This window comes from Lissotriton helveticus, chromosome 7, assembly GCF_964261635.1.
Source record: "Lissotriton helveticus chromosome 7, aLisHel1.1, whole genome shotgun sequence".
Classification (NCBI taxonomy): domain Eukaryota; kingdom Metazoa; phylum Chordata; class Amphibia; order Caudata; family Salamandridae; genus Lissotriton; species Lissotriton helveticus.
In genome coordinates this window covers 1,932,526,025-1,932,538,874 of record NC_136068.1, presented here as the reverse complement: position 1 = coordinate 1,932,538,874, position 12,850 = coordinate 1,932,526,025, and the positions used below count along the sequence as shown (strand labels likewise).

The window sequence follows — 12,850 nt, the reverse complement described above, 5'->3', positions numbered from 1 at the left end:
AGTTTCAGATCTTAACCCAATGCCACCCACGCTCAAAGTCAGCCGCTCCAAGCACACTGTACCCCCCGTCCTAAACCGCCAGACCGTTGCCGTCATTCCACCCCTGCGGGCCAAAGACTCCTGAACCACGCCAAGACCCAACTCACCCACCCCTCCAAGGTCAGCTGTTCCAAGCATAAACCTCCCTAGAAACCCCATCATCACCCACTGTCTCTTTACACCACCCCCAGCGCTCCAGGCCCTAGGCTCCACCCTAAAACTTTATTGTACTCGCGTTGCTTCGTTGCGTGAGTGAGCGCGTGCTGCTCCTTGAAACTGCACCGCCCAGCCAGGCGCACGCCGACCCAAGCTGCTGACCTTTGTCACCCTCTGCCCGCAAAACACGGATGTGCTAAGGAGGCCTGAACTCCACTTCTTCAAGCAGTGGATTAAAAGTTGAGAGGGATTTCGCTAAGACACATTTAGTGGGTGTACTGGCTGCTTTTACGACATATATTTAGGGTCAGCGCCGGTCGAGAGAGGCGCATAGAGGGGAATGGGGACTACAGATTTGGCTAAACATCTTCGAAACTACGACTACCTACCAACTTTTAAAGTTACTGATGGACTGGACCCCTCCCAGACCCCTCTCTTTAACTCTTCTAGAACCCTCCCTCGGCCCCCACCTTCCGCCTTTCTCGCCTTGCCTTCGATGTCTGTATCCTCTCACCCTACCACCACCTCCGGGTGCCTCTCCATTCGGGTTCACCCGGCAGCCTCTCTCCCCAGCTTGGGCCTCTCTCCATCAGTCGCATCACTGCCTTCTTCTTTCCACCTGTACCCTCCATTAACTCCCCCTCTCCTGCTTTTCGTTCTCTCTTTCCCCTCCTTCTGTCTCTCGCCCTTTCACTCCTCATCCTGACTCTCTCCTCGTTTCATTCTCTGCCCCCCTCCCCGAGGCCAACCCTCATCTCTAGACTGACAGCCCTGCCATGTGGCCTCATCTGCCCCTACCTTTGCCTCTAAGTCCAATAGTGATACCTGGGGAGCAGCACCGGTGCGCGGAGCCCTGAGGCTCGGGAGCTAGGTAGCAGCCGTGGATGTCAGTGCACCCCTCAGTGAGAAGCTTCACTGCAACCCAGAGGTGCGACTTTATCTATGACAGCGCTGCGGCACGAATTTCATCATTACCACCATCAGGAGCGAGTGTGACAGCTGAGCACACGGTGCGGATGACAACAGGTTTGATGTCACACTTTCAGCCTCTTAACCCTGTTCTTTTCATCGTGTGCAGCTTGGTTCACTGTTAATGCTTTACGCCTAGAGCCTTAACTCATAAATGCCTCTAAGGTCAAATGTCATGTAGGTTTGTATTTTAATAAGTCAATATGGTCGTATTTGTCATCTTTGACAGCGCTTGATCCTGCTGTTAGGTAATTCTTAGCGCTGTAAATGAAAGCTGCTGTGACTGTCTCAAATCCTCACCTTTTCAAACTTAGCAGTAAGACAAAATGAAGAGACAGCCCAGAAGGATGCATATCGGTGACCAGCTCATGAACTCACAGATCTTTGCCGTCAGCGTGTTAACCCACTGAGCTATCTTACCAACTGACTAACAGGAAGTGTATGAAATAATTATTATTACAAACAAGAGCATATCATTGGAGTGGCATACCCTGCACCAGAGGGCATTGCGTTCATGTCTCTGATTTGACAATGGCACCTGACTGTAATTATTGCCATTTTGCATTACACCATTTAATTAATGCTTCACGAATGGAAAAAAATAAAAACATTTACAATGCCATTAGCTCAAAACAATGTAATTGCGAGACCTATTGCATTGTGAATGCTTGTTTACAAAGCTATAGTTTGGCCAACTCATATGCTTCCAAACTTGTTGCCTAGACCTCTGTTTATGTTGAAGCCTATCAGACAGTGCAGCTGTCTGGTTTGCTAACGACATCTTGGAGACATTCGGAAAGCTTCCCCGGAAATGCAAGCTTCCCTGGAAATGCAAGCTTCCCTGGAAATGCAAGCTTCCCTGGAAATGCAAGCTTCCCCGGAAATGCAAGCTTCCCCGGAAATGCACTCAGCCCATTGCTTACCATTGGCTTTGAGGTTTGTCACACACATTTTGCTTGTTTTCTATTTGCTGGCTTTACTTGTTGTAGACTGGCCAGCTTAAGTTCGTCCCTTCTGTGGTACATAACCTATTTACTGTGTTCTTCCCCCTGCACTCCCTTTCTGTAAACTGGCCTTTAAATCTTGTTCTTATCTTATCACAGTTGCTGTCCATTCAAAAACAAAGGTCAAATGTCAGGTTCAGTCGTATGAGGGAGCTTGGTGTTTATTATTCTTTCTCTGGCTTCAAAGTGAGAGGATTTACGTGACTATTATGCTGGCTACTGTGGGTGTGCTGGAGAAAGGCTGTACGATGCTATTTTTTCTAGCACACAACAAAATTTAAATGTCTGTAAAGGAATCATGCAGGTATTTCAGCATATATCAGAATTGGGAAAGCACAAATGAAGCACTTTTTGGGTAATTCTGAAGTGTGGTGGAAACCAAGATTTTAATATGACCAAAACAAATCAATACACTGGGTGATGACATGTCCACAGATTATCGTTTGTGCGCTGTATACTTTTATTAGCTAAAACTGTATGCCTGTGCAAATGTAATGGTCATTACAATTGAAGATGTGTTGTCTGTAAAATTCTCCAAAATTCTCTACTCTGCACCGCTCTACTCTATGCCAATGCACTCTACCCCACGCAACTCTACTATGCACCACTGCACTCTTTGCCACTGCACTCTCCAGCACTCCAGTCTGGGCCAATCCACTCTGCACCACTCAACTCTTTGCTGTTCCACTCTACTCTGCAACCTGCACTCTACACCAATGCACTCTACTCTGTGCCTCTCCACTCTAATCTACTCTGCACGACTGCACTCTATGCCACTATACTCTATGCCACTGCACCCTACCCTGCGCCACTCCACTCTATGCCACTTCACTCTCCTCTGAAACAATCTACTCTACACCACTGCGCAGTGCAACTCGACACCACTGCAATCTAAGGCTGCAGCATCCACTCTGCACCTCTCTACTCCACGCAACTATACTCTAACCTCGCCACTCTACATTCTTTTACTCAAAACCAATGCCCTCTGCGTCACTGCACTCTACACCAATCTACTCTGCACCACTGCACTTAACGGCACGATACTCTACCCTTAAACACTCTTCGCCACAGCACTGTACACCATTGTACTCTATGCCCCTCTATTCTACTCTGCACCACTGAAATGAAATGAAAATTAAACTTATATAGCGCGTAACTACCCTGAGGCCTCGCACCACTGCTCCTTACGTCACGCTACTCTGCACTTCTCAATTCTACGCCACACGACTATACACCAGTGCACTGTACGACAGTCCACTCTGCAACACTGCACTCTCTGCCACTGAACTCTATCCCACTGCACTGTATGCCACTGCACTCTACCCTGCACCACAACACTACGCCACTACACACCACGCCACTGCACTCTACTCTGCACCACTCTACTTTACTACACTCTAGGCCAACTCAGAGTACACCACTACACTTTACGCCACTCTACTCTGCATTGCTTCACTCCATGTCACTGCACTCTAAGCCAATCCCCTCTAAGTCTCTATAATCTAATCTGCATCACTGCACTTTACTCTGAAATATCCGCTATCCTCCATTGTACTGTATGACACACTATTCCACTCTGTGCCACTCCTCTCCACGCCACTGCAATTCATCCTGCGCCGCTCCACTCTACACCACTAAAAGCCACTCTAATCTACGCCACTGTACTCTAAGCCAACGCGCTCTATGCCACTTTACTCAAAACCAATACACTCTACGCCACTGCACTCTACACCAATCTACTCTGCACCACTGCACTGTACGCCACTATAATGTATACACCATTCCACTTTATGTCACTGAACTCTACGCCACTCTGTTCTGCTCTTCAGCACTGTATGCTGATCACAGGGCCTCGCAGGGTGGGAGGGTCGTTTACTCCACGCCCGCTCATGGCAGGGGGGCACAAGGAGGAAGGGGGATATGATTTGCTGATCACAGGGCCTCACAGGGGGGCCTGGTCACTCCTGGCCCACGCACGGCAGAGCCGCACAAGGAGGAAGAGGGACATGACTTCCTGATCACACGGCCTCAAAGTGTGGGAGTGGTAGGTCCCAGAGAGTGCAGTCTCAGTAGCCGGTGCATGGATATCTCAGTGGGTTGGAGCGATAGGGATGACGTACAGAAAAATGCATTAATTTTGACAATGTGATATAAAAGCAGATGCAACTCATGAACAAGGAGCTTTCCTCAACCGTTCACAGCTGAGTGATAAATAGGAAACACTTGAAACTCACCATAGTCTTGGTCAATGCTCCTTTCTTCGGCTTCTGCACCAAACTGGTCAATACAAATGGAAGCCGGCTCTTCTTTAGTCAAACAAACAGCTGTGTTAAGAAAAAAAAATGTGCATAACAAGTTTATAACAATGTTTTTGCAAAAAGTAGAAAAATTAACAGTTTCAACCATAACAAAAATGCATATTGTCAGTACAGTACGAACGTGGCACAATTTACTTTCCACTACAGGTTAGAATCTTATGTCAAAGGTTGACCAGATACATTTATAGTAACTAATAAACTAAGGAAAGTACACAGTTCATCCACTCTGTGACTTAAGTAAACTCTGACTTAGGCTTTGGTGGGGTCAGTGGTGGTGATGGCAGTGATTGGTGAGTTCTGGTGATGGCTGTGGTGGGTCAGTGGCAGGTCAGTGCTGGTGGGAGCAACAGTGGCTGGGACAAATACGCATTTGACTTTGGTGAGTCAGTGCAGGTGGTGGCTTGGGGGAAAGAGCATAAGACTGTGGTACAAATGATAAGGCTCGTTGGTGGTAACAATTTAGTGCTGGTCATCTGTTCTGCGACGAACGATCTTTGCTGTATTTAGGAGCTGGCAGGTTACAAGGTTGTTCCTCTGTCCTATGCTGCTAGAACACCTATTTTCCTGCACTTGACTATATTTAAGGGGGTATGACCATGTATGTGAAAAGCTGGAGGTATCAAGTTCATTAAGTGAAAACAGAAGTTGCGTACATTATTTGTTCATTTATGCACTCCACGCCGCTCTAATCTATGCCACTCTACTGTGCACAACTCTACTCTACGCCACTGCACTCGACGCCACTCTACGCCAATTTACTCAAAACAAAAGCACTCTTCACCAACTATTCTGCACCACTGCACTCTATGCCACTATACCCTGCTCTGCAGCACTTTACTCTATGCCACTGCACTCTATGCCACTCTGTTTTACTGTGCACCAATGTATTCTACGCCACTGCTCTCTACACCACTCAACTCTACTGCACTCTACTCTGTATCACTGCACTTTAAACCACTGCACTCTAATCTACTCTGCACTCCACTGCACTCTTCGCTACTGCACTTTACCCTGTACTACGCCACGCCACTTCACTCTACTCACTCTACTCTGGAACAATCTACTCTGCGCCACTGCACTCTACTTCCGTCTGCGCCACTTCACCCAGCGCCGCTCTATTCTACGACATTGCATGTCTCTTGTTCATCTTTTAAACATACTCAAATAAGCGCATGTCCTATGATGTCAATAAAATGAATCAATTACAGGATGTAAATTTACATACACGTTGTTGAATAGGGGAGGGAAAATCTACACAAGAAATGTGTGTGGAGTGGAGAAATCACTCTACATGTGTGTCAGGGACAGAGGGAAAGCTGGTCACTCGTACAAAGTGTTGAAGATTCCCAAGAGGTGACAGACACTCCATATAATGGAGCTCATACTAAGGTGGACGGGATATCCGCCACGTTTGTGATGAGGTTACCCATCGCCAAACTTGTAATCAGGCCCTTAGAGAGGGTCACCCTCTATACGGCTTAAAACAGCTTTACTAAAGGAATACCCAACGTCACAATCAGCTGCTGCAGTTCACTGAAAGGGTCTGTGGTGTGCTGGTGAAGGCTAGACAATGAGCATCATCAGGGAATAGTCAAACGCCTTCTGTAAATAAGAACAAACATGAAGGCTACTTCACGTACCCTACGACGATGAAAATGGGACAACAGCCATTAAATTGTAACCTGTGAGGTGAGAGCTCGCTATTCAACCCCAAGCAATACAACTCTGAAACGTCTGTGACCTGCCGAAACAAGTCACCCTTACCAGCACAAGTCGCGTGTCGCTGATGGCAAAACAGAAAACCATCCTAGCAGGAAAGATGAGAACAAACACACGTGCACCGGGTCAGCTCAGTAACAAAGGGAATTTATTACAGTAGCCAATGCTGGTTTACCTGCCAATGTAAGATCACCCACCAACGCTAACAGAATGCAGCCTTCACAGAGACCCTACATGGGTGACATCATACACCTCGCAGGAACAAGAGTGGCACAGGGTCAGCATTGCAGCAGCACGTCAAATGTTAAATGGCCATTAATGCGTTCTTCATCCTATAGATGTTATAGAAACAAGATTATCAACATAGAGGATAGTATCTGGATCTCTCTGTGTACGAGCGAAAGTAGGCTAAGGCATAAGTGTGCACAGGCAAAGGGCGAGGAATAAAACCACTGCCTGGGCCCGAGTCAGAGCATAACCGCAACAGTCGGTAATTAAGTTCATAAGTCACATGGTCTATTCAGCACACAGACTCTCCAGTCAGGAAGAGCAATTCACTCCTGGCCCCTCATGGCAGGGCGCACAAGGAAGCGGGGGAACATGACGGGATCATCGCAGGGTGGGAGGGGCTGACAATCCCATAAACCGCCCAAGGCAGGGCCGCACAAGGAGGTGGGGGGACATGACTGGATCATCGCAGGGTGGGAGCGGCTGTTCAAATCCTAACCCGCCCAAGGCAGGGCCGCACAAGGAGGCAGGGGGACATGACTGGATCATCACATGTAGTAGTGGGAGTAGTGTGGCTCACTGGTTAGAGGCGGCAGACCCGAGAGCAGAAGTTGGCCCGGGACCAGGGTTCGATTCCCGACGCGGCAGGGTCATGGACCTTGGTCAGCGGACTCGATAATTCTCGCTTCGGTGCTTACTCTAATCAGGGATCACACTCGGCAACTCTGGGCATTAGCTTGCCTAATCTCCACAACGGCCCCACCAATTCCGGGGATGCCTGGCTCCACCTTGGGGACTCCCAGCAGGGACCATCCCACAGGGAAAGCCAGGACGGGTTCCCCAGAGTTATACAGCGCTGGGACGCCCCGTTGCTGGGGCAGCTGTGCGCTTTACAAGTATACTACATTTACATTTACATTTACATTTACACGGTGGGAGGGGCTGTTCATCTCCTAACCCGCCCAAGGCAGGGCGCACAAGGAGGCGGAGGAACATGACTGGATCATCGCAGGGTGGGAGGGGCTGATAATCCCATAACCCGCTTAAGGCAGGGCCGCACAAGGAGGCCGGGGAACATGACTGGATCATCACACGGTGGGAGGGGCTGACAATCCCATAACCCGCCCAAGGCAGGGCCGCACAAGGAGGCAGGCGGGACATGACTGGATCATCGCAGGGTGGGAGGGGCTGACAATCCCATAACCCGCCCCATGCAGGGCTGCACAAGGAGGCGGGGGGCATGACAGGATCATTGCAGGGTGGGAGGGGCTGACAATCCCATAACCCGCACAAGGAGGCAGGGGGACATCACTGGATCATCGCAGGGTGGGAGGGGCTGACAATCCCATAACCCGCCCCATGCCGGGCCGCACAAGGAGGCGGGGGAACATGACTGGATCATCGCAGGGTGGGAGGGGCTGACAATCCCATAACCCGCCCCATGCCGGGCCGCACAAGGAGGCGGGGGAACATGACTGGATCATCACACGGTGGGAGGGGCTGTTCATCTCCTAACCCGCCCAAGGCAGGGCGCACAAGGAGGCGGGGGCATGACTGGATCATCACACGGTGGGAGGGGCTGACAATCCCATAACCCGCCCAAGGCAGGGCCGCACAAGGAGGCAGGGGGACATGACTGGATCATCACACGGTGGGAGGGGCTGACAATCCCATAACCCGCCCCATGCAGGGCTGCACAAGGAGGCGGGGGGCATGACTGGATCATTGCAGGGTGGGAGGGGCTGACAATCCCATAACCCGCCCCATGCCGGGCCGCACAAGGAGGCAGGGGGACATGACTGGATCATCACACGGTGGGAGGGGCTGTTCATCTCCTAACCCGCCCAAGGCAGGGCGCACAAGGAGGCGGGGGCATGACTGGATCATCGCAGGGTGGGAGGGGCTGTTCATCTCCTAACCTGGGGCTGCACAAGGAGGCGGGGGCATGACTGGATCATCGCAGGGTGGGAGGGGCTGTTCACTCCTGACCTGCTCATGGCAGGCGCACAAGGAGGGAGGGTGGCATGACTTGCTGATCACAGTTCCTCAAAGGGTGGGAGAGGTAGGTCCAAGAGAGTGCAGTCTCAGTAGCCATAGCAGGGATATCTCAGTGGGTTGGAGCGATAGGGATGACATACAGACACATGCCAATAATTTTCCCCCTGTGATCTAAAAAGCAGATGCAACTCATGAACAAGGGGCGCTCTCCAACCGTTCACAGCTGAGTGATAAATAGGAAACACTTGTAACTCACCATAGTCTTGGTCAATGCTCCTTTCTTCGACGTCTGCACCAAACTGGTCAACGTAGGAGGAAGCCGGCTCTTCTTTAGTCAAACAAACAGCTGTGTTAAGAAAAGAAAATGTGCAAAATAAGTTTACAATTCTTTTGCAAAGGGTAAAGAAATTAAAAGCTTCAGCCATAACAAAATTACATTTTGACAGTACAGTACTAACGTGGCACAATTTACCTTCCTCTAAAGGTTAGAGTCTTATGCCACAGGTTGGCCAGAGACATTTATCGTAACTAATAAACTGTCACTTAAGTAAACTCTGACTTAGGCTTTGGCGGGTTCAGTGGTCCTTCTTTTTCCATCTGGCTCCTTTTTTTTTCATGTGGCTGAAGCGCCTAGACGCCGGTTGGCATTTGTGCGCTATATAAATGTTTATATCAAATCAAATCAGTGGTGGTGATGGCAGTGATTGGTGAGTTCTAGCGACGGCTGTGGTGGGTCAGTGGCAGGTCAGTGCTGGTGGGAGCAACAGTAGCTGGGGCAATTACACACTTGACTTTGGTGAGTCAGAGCAGGTGGTGGTTTGGTGGAATGAGCTTAAGGCTGTGGTACGACTGATAATATATGTTGGTAGTAATAGATTAGTGGGAGAACCTGCTGGCCATCTGTAGGAAAGTGACCTTTTTTTGCATGGTTGCCCCCACTTTTTGCCTAATATTGATGTACTTTGACTGAGTGTGCCCTGGGTTCCTGCCAACCAGGTACCCAGAGCCTATGTTCTTTTCCTAAACCTTACTTTTGCAAAACCCAACTGGCAACTCTTGGCCACATATAAGTCCCTTGTAAAAGGTACCACAGGTACCCAGGGCACAGTGGCCTGGGAAGACCTCTAAGGGATGCAGCACTTATTGTGCCACCCTTAGAGGCCCTGTAACTTTACACACTCACACACTGCCATTGCAGGTTGCGTGTTTTGGTGCAGAACAAAATGAAGAGTTGACATGGCACACATCCCTGTGTGCCATGCCTACAACCCACTGTCTGACATAGGTAAGCCACCCCTCTAGCTGGGTGCACAATACCAGTGGTGAGGGTACAGGAGCATGAGCCCTGTACCCCTAATGTCACTGCAGTGCTTCCATTAAGAGTATATGGTGCTGGGAGTTTGTCATTACGAACTCCAAAGCACCATAATGGCATTACTGAAAGCTGAGAAGTTTGGTATCAAACTTAGCACATTAAACCCAAACTGATGCCAGTGTGGGAATAATGAAAAATGCACTCAGAGGGCCCCCGAAAAACGACCCAACTCTAGTGTCCTGGCTGAGTGGCTGCTCGCCAGCTGCCACTACCAGACATGTTTCTGGACCGTTAGGTTGATAGCCAGTCACTCTCTGGGTCCTGAAACAAAGCCTATCCTGGGCCGAGGTGCCAAGCCTTGAAGGGGGAGCTTCAAATGCTTGCTGCCTTTGTGAGCTACCCCAGCAAATGGCCCCCACCAGTTCTGACCCCCACTTTGAGCAGAGAATCCGCTGGAAAACCAAGCTAGGAGGAGAGGTGTGCCCGCCTTTGCCAACCCCACTCCTCATGTGGGAGAGGTGAGGTGAAGCACAACTGTCAGTCCCCGCCATCTTGTATATGGGGGGACCCATTTAACCAGAGTGAGGCATATGCCCCCTCCCACTGGAGGGTGGCATACTAGGGGGGGTACCCACCCCAAGGAAGGGACCCATTGGTCCTGACTTGTACCTACCTGTAACGCCCCTAAATTTGGTATATAGGGGCAACACTGAACGTTGCCTCCAGGGACAAGAAACAAGAAGAAGAAGGACCGAAGAGCCGTGATGAAGAAGGAGAGGAGGACACCAACTGACTTGACCCCAGCCCTACAGGCCTGTCCCGACCTCGACCTGCCGCCAGTCTCTGCACATCACCAACTTGATTTCTGGTTTTGAAATATTCAATATCTGGAGATAAAGGATCATTGGAACTGTAGAAATGTGTATTGCAGTACACATTTCTACAGTTCCAATGATCCTTGTTTTTTGTTGTTGTTGTATATTGCAGTAATGACATGAAATATAATAATTGTTTATGACATTTTGACAACCGTTTATCAAATTGAGTCAAATATGTGTATTCATTGAATTTTTTTTAAGTATCAGGGAAGAAGTGTGTTATATTATGGTACAAAAAACAATATATATATTTTTTATATCTAATCAAAAAAATCAAATAAATGAAGTAAATACATTATGTTTCAAGATCTGTTTTTGACAAATTAACACCATTATCTTGGTTCTCTAGAATTGGTGTGCCTACTTCAAATGTAATTCACCGTGCCCAGGTGTGTCGTTGTACATTTCCGACCTCGACTTGCTCCAGGAAAATCCTTGTGTCCTGCAGCCCCCAAGAACCAGGAGGAACTGCCCGGCCTTCCCCAAGCAGACTTTGTCTCCCATGAGCACCGGATTCGTCACCAACAGACTCTGGCTCCGGCCAAATCCGTGAGTCTGCACCACTCTGCAACCGACGCTCACAGCCAGAGTTCGTGTGGCCCAACACCACAAGGAGGTCTCCCTGACGATTCTGACATGGATCTGGTGATCCCTAACCTACCTCAAGTCTCAAGTCAACGCCTGCAGCCTGTTCCAGAGGACCCCCCCAACCCATCCGGAGCCAGTAAGAAAACCCAATGCCAAATGACACCCCTGCACCCGATGTCACATGGTCTTGGGTGGCCCAACGAACAGTGTCCCGGCATCCCAACTAACCTCTCCAAGCAGCAGTCGCCTCCGGAAGATCTTCATCCCAGGGCCTGCAGTGTTTGGTTGCAACAGGGAATCCTCAATGAAATTAACCGGGCACCCGACACAAAACAGCACCCTGCCGCCCCTATGAGTGGACATTGTGAGCTAAATCGGATCCCCCTTTGCCCCTAGCCTAACACCAGGAGCTTTGCTCCCGCAACCCTGCGGCCTGCTTGTGAGAAGCCACCAACTGGAGGTCCCCTATCCCCATTGATTAACATTGGGTCTCAGCACTCTGCACCCGGCCGCCCTAGTGCTGTTTAGGGTCCTTTGAAAGTGCATCCTCGACCCTGGGGGAACCCTGGTTCTAACCCCAGAATACCAACTCCAAAACCTAAGTACTTACTGTTAAACTGAAAACACTGTTTTCTCCCACAGGACTGCATTGACTGCTTTTCTCTGAAAAATCTTTTAAGTGTGGAGTTGGTTTGTATGAAAACCTAAGAAACTGCAAATGTACAAAAACTGATTTACTTAACTTTTCTCTGGGAAATGTCCGAGTGTCATACCTAGGCATATCATTTTGAGATAAAGTAACTTAAAAAGTAATCTGTAATGTAACTTGAAAAGTAACATGAAAAGTAATTCAACTGTTTTATAAACAAATGACTCAACTGTAAACCAATCCAACAGCATTCAACAAACTGCATTAAAATTGTATTTCACTGCATAACTCGTGCAAAGTATTATATAATTACTTGTACCAGGCCTGGCTAGGTTGTAGAAAATAAAATATAACTAAATAATATTTTTATAGAAACAAATTGGTCTGAGTTGAGTCTTCGAGTGTGTGACATCCTTTCTTGTACAATAAATGCTCAACCCCTACCCTCTGATAAAGCCTTACTGCTGGCCCAGACTACCACAAACAGAGAGTAAGGTTCTATCTAACTTTACCTCTGCCTACCTTTGAGGTTCCACTGGGCTGTGTGCACACTATACCTTACTTGGGTACAGTATATACAGAGCCAGCGTCCTACACCATCTGTTCTGCGACAGCGCTATCTGCTGCATTTAGGAACAGGTAGTTTGCAAGGTTGCTCCTCTGTCCTATGCTGCTCCATCGCCTATTTTCCTGCACTTGACTATATTAAAGGGGTTATGACCGTGTGTGTGAGAAGTTGGAGGAATCAGGTCCCCTGAGTGAAAACAGAAGTTGTGTACTTATAAGTACAATGGTTTATGAAGGGCCTGCCTTAGTTTCTATGCTTTGCTGGGAGCAGGTAATCGGTGTCATCCAAACTGAAAGTCTTAGAGACTGCAGCAAACAGAATTATTCCTGGACTAAAGAGGCTAAGTCTAAAGATCTGGTTAGTAGGGGAGGGAGAATAAATGTATCAGACTAAGTTAAAGTGACAATTTAATTCTGAAAAA

At 48.7% G+C, this 12,850-nt stretch overlaps 1 protein-coding gene across 1 annotated transcript in view; it reads right to left on the bottom strand.

Annotated features, from left to right (window-relative positions):
• LOC144770932 (uncharacterized) overlaps nucleotides 1–12,850 on the bottom strand; it is a 160,153-nt gene that overhangs the window by 38,618 nt on the left and 108,685 nt on the right. Inside the window, exons 5-7 of the mRNA XM_078655764.1 lie at nucleotides 11,094–11,120; nucleotides 8,688–8,777; nucleotides 4,403–4,492 (exon numbers count right to left, since the gene is read on the bottom strand). Coding sequence (XP_078511890.1) covers nucleotides 4,403–4,492; nucleotides 8,688–8,777; nucleotides 11,094–11,120 — 207 coding nt within the window. The remainder of the gene's footprint in view (nucleotides 1–4,402; nucleotides 4,493–8,687; nucleotides 8,778–11,093; nucleotides 11,121–12,850) is intronic.